Below are 2,478 nucleotides of genomic sequence, written 5' to 3'. Positions count from 1 at the left end.
GGCGGCGGCGGCGAGGATACAAAAACAACTAATGTTTCTGGAGATTTTTCATCACATTAGAAAATCGTGAATCATCTTTAGGTGAAAATAGAATAATAAGTGTAGCCATCACAAAAAAAATGATAGAGATCTTCGGAGCTTGGAAGATGATGAATCCCATAGAAAGGTGATGAAGATTTTCTAGATAAATGCAACTTCTTTGTTTGAATGCAGCCATCTCTTATCATGTTTATCGAATATTTGACTAGATTATTAATTTTTAGTGAAAGATATATTAAAATTTCATGATCAAATAATTTAATAGACAGGGAAGTTGATCCGTGCATAGCACGGAAGAACACTAGTATTTTTTAAAACAGTAGCAAAAAGTAGTAAGTGTTTAAAAACAGAAGCAGAAAGTAGTAAGCGCGCCAGGAATGGGTCGAACCTTCGGCCTTCTGCTTAGGAAACATACGCTCCCCTGAGCTACATGCGCCTTATGATCCTACTAAGCGAAAATTAAATCTATTTTTTAGTTCTAACATAAATCTGTAGTCTTCTATGGTATTGATTTGGTTAGATGATACTAATGTTAAAAAATTAATATGATGATATGAGAAAAAATATCCACAAATTATAATACTTACGTTCAGTTGATGACGATAACTATTTGTCCATGTAGACATGTCACATCTAGAGGTGTCAACTGGGCGGGCTGACCATGGGCTAGATCAGTCCAATTCATTTTGGACGGATTATGGATGTGCACAATTAATAAAAGGTTCAACAGACAAAAGACCAATTGGTACATGATCCAATTGGACGAAAACCAAATGGACAATGAGTGTGTATGGGTTTCATAAAACATAATTTCATGAGTTTAACAAAAGAAACCAGAGATTTACAATTTAACCCAAAAAAATGATTTTATCGTTAAAATAAAAAATTAACGACTTTGACGGAAAACATAATTTCACAATTTTGACGGAAAAATGTATTTCATAAATTTGGCGGAAAATGCATTTTTTCGGTTTTAGCAGGAAAACACAATTTCTCAATTTTGGCGATTAGATTTTGTAAATCCCATATATTTACGGGCTTGCGTTTAGGCTCATCAGTTTGGTGTATATAAAGAAACCCTAGAACGAAAGGAGGACTTCTGTCTGTGATTAGTTAAAAGGTTTGAAGGATGCAGGCGACGGCTGAACACTTGACAGCTAAAATAGCGGTGTGGTAGGACATGAAGGACTGTCCGATTCCTGAGGGTTAGGACCATGCTGATAATTCTCCTCAAACAGCTGCTATAATGATGGTCATATCGGATAATGTGGACATCATTTCAATTGGTCTTGTCAAGCTACTACAAGAGAATAAATACAACCTTTTTCTGGCTTATTCGTTTAGGCCTTACCAAATGTCATACCTGCTCACTTCTGCAGAGTGGCTCTGGGAAAGCTTACTTGCAGGTCCTCTCACGAAGCACAGTCTTCTCAGCGAAAGTGAAAGCAGTGTATCTACCGCAATGTTTCATTGCAAATTGTGCCGCTTTGATACCATAAGCATTGATAATTTCAGGGCACATCTCTTAAGTGATGAAAAACATGCGCAAGAAGTAAGCATCCTCTCTCTCTCTCTCTCTCTCTCTCTCTCTCTCTCTCTCTCTTCTTTTTATATCTAACCATTTGAGCAATTAAGAACCCTGTTTTAACTTTTTCCACTCGCAGGAGAAAAGTATTTTCGAATTTAATAAATATTGTATTCAGAACGCGAGGCGATGTCGATTAGCTGAGTACGATCGACATCATTGCCCAGACCGCCAGAGGCAAGTTTTTTTTCTTTTCTTAATGATTATTATACAAGATTGAAGAGAGAACGTAGTTGCATGTGTATACTCAAAATTTGTCATATATTATTGTAGGTAAAAAGATTATCGAACGAGCAAACTTATGAAGAAAGCAATCCGGCAACTTCTTGATGATCAGTTACGTCTTACTAATCGACGTTGATCTCAAACCTAGAGTGGTGAACTTGTTAGCAGCAGCACCTCTTGCTTTTCGTTTATGGTGTTACAAAAAAAAAAAAAAAGTGATCCCAAATGTTGAAACTAGCTTTACCGATTCAATCAAAAAAATCTAGTGCATTTCGACTGGAAAGTCTGGAATACAAAAACCTAGAGTGGTGAACTTGTTAGCAACAGCACCTCTTGCTTTTCGTTTCTAGTCTATGTTTTAATTTGAAGTATTTTATTTTATTTTGCTTTGATTGTTTAATATAATAGTTTTATCTCTTAAAAAAAAACAAGTTAATCTTATTATTAGTGGTATATATTATTATTAAATTAAATTGTATGTCATAATTAGGGATGTTAACTACAGGGTTAGGGCCCAGCCCTCTTTTGTGTATTATAAGCCCAGCCCTATTTTAACCCAACCCTATTTTAACCCTATTATAATCAAGGGTTAGGGCTGGTACCAGGGTTAGGGCTGGTACCAGGGTTAG

At 35.8% G+C, this 2,478-nt stretch overlaps 1 protein-coding gene across 2 annotated transcripts; it reads left to right on the top strand.

The window, feature by feature from the left end:
- Positions 1 to 1,258: 1,258 nt before the first annotated feature.
- On the top strand, positions 1,259 to 1,918 carry LOC106332914. Of its 2 annotated transcripts, XM_013771403.1 has the most exons (4): positions 1,259 to 1,325; positions 1,419 to 1,591; positions 1,704 to 1,801; positions 1,898 to 1,918. In XM_013771403.1, exons 1-4 carry the CDS (start codon positions 1,286 to 1,288, stop codon positions 1,899 to 1,901), a joined length of 315 nt encoding a protein of 104 aa, XP_013626857.1. In that variant the 5' UTR covers positions 1,259 to 1,285; the 3' UTR covers positions 1,902 to 1,918. The 2 variants fall into 2 exon arrangements, with proteins under 2 accessions (XP_013626857.1, XP_013626856.1); XM_013771402.1 differs by having other exon boundaries at positions 1,259 to 1,591.
- The last annotated feature ends 560 nt before the right edge of the window (positions 1,919 to 2,478 follow it).

The sequence above is a fragment of the Brassica oleracea genome, chromosome C3 (genome assembly GCF_000695525.1).
Source record: "Brassica oleracea var. oleracea cultivar TO1000 chromosome C3, BOL, whole genome shotgun sequence".
NCBI lineage: Eukaryota > Viridiplantae > Streptophyta > Magnoliopsida > Brassicales > Brassicaceae > Brassica > Brassica oleracea.
The sequence above is the reverse complement of the archived record's forward strand: the minus strand, read 5'-3'. Positions and strand labels throughout refer to the sequence as shown.

What these genes read in the sequence shown, in the direction of transcription:
- LOC106332914 (XM_013771402.1), top strand. Translation starts at nt 1,286, where the DNA reads ATGATGGTCATATCGGATAATGTGGACATCATTTCAATTGGTCTTGTC. An exon ending in ATGAAAAACATGCGCAAGAA is followed by an intron (nt 1,592 to 1,703) that starts GTAAGCATCCTC and finishes TTCCACTCGCAG; the next exon opens with GAGAAAAGTATTTTCGAATT.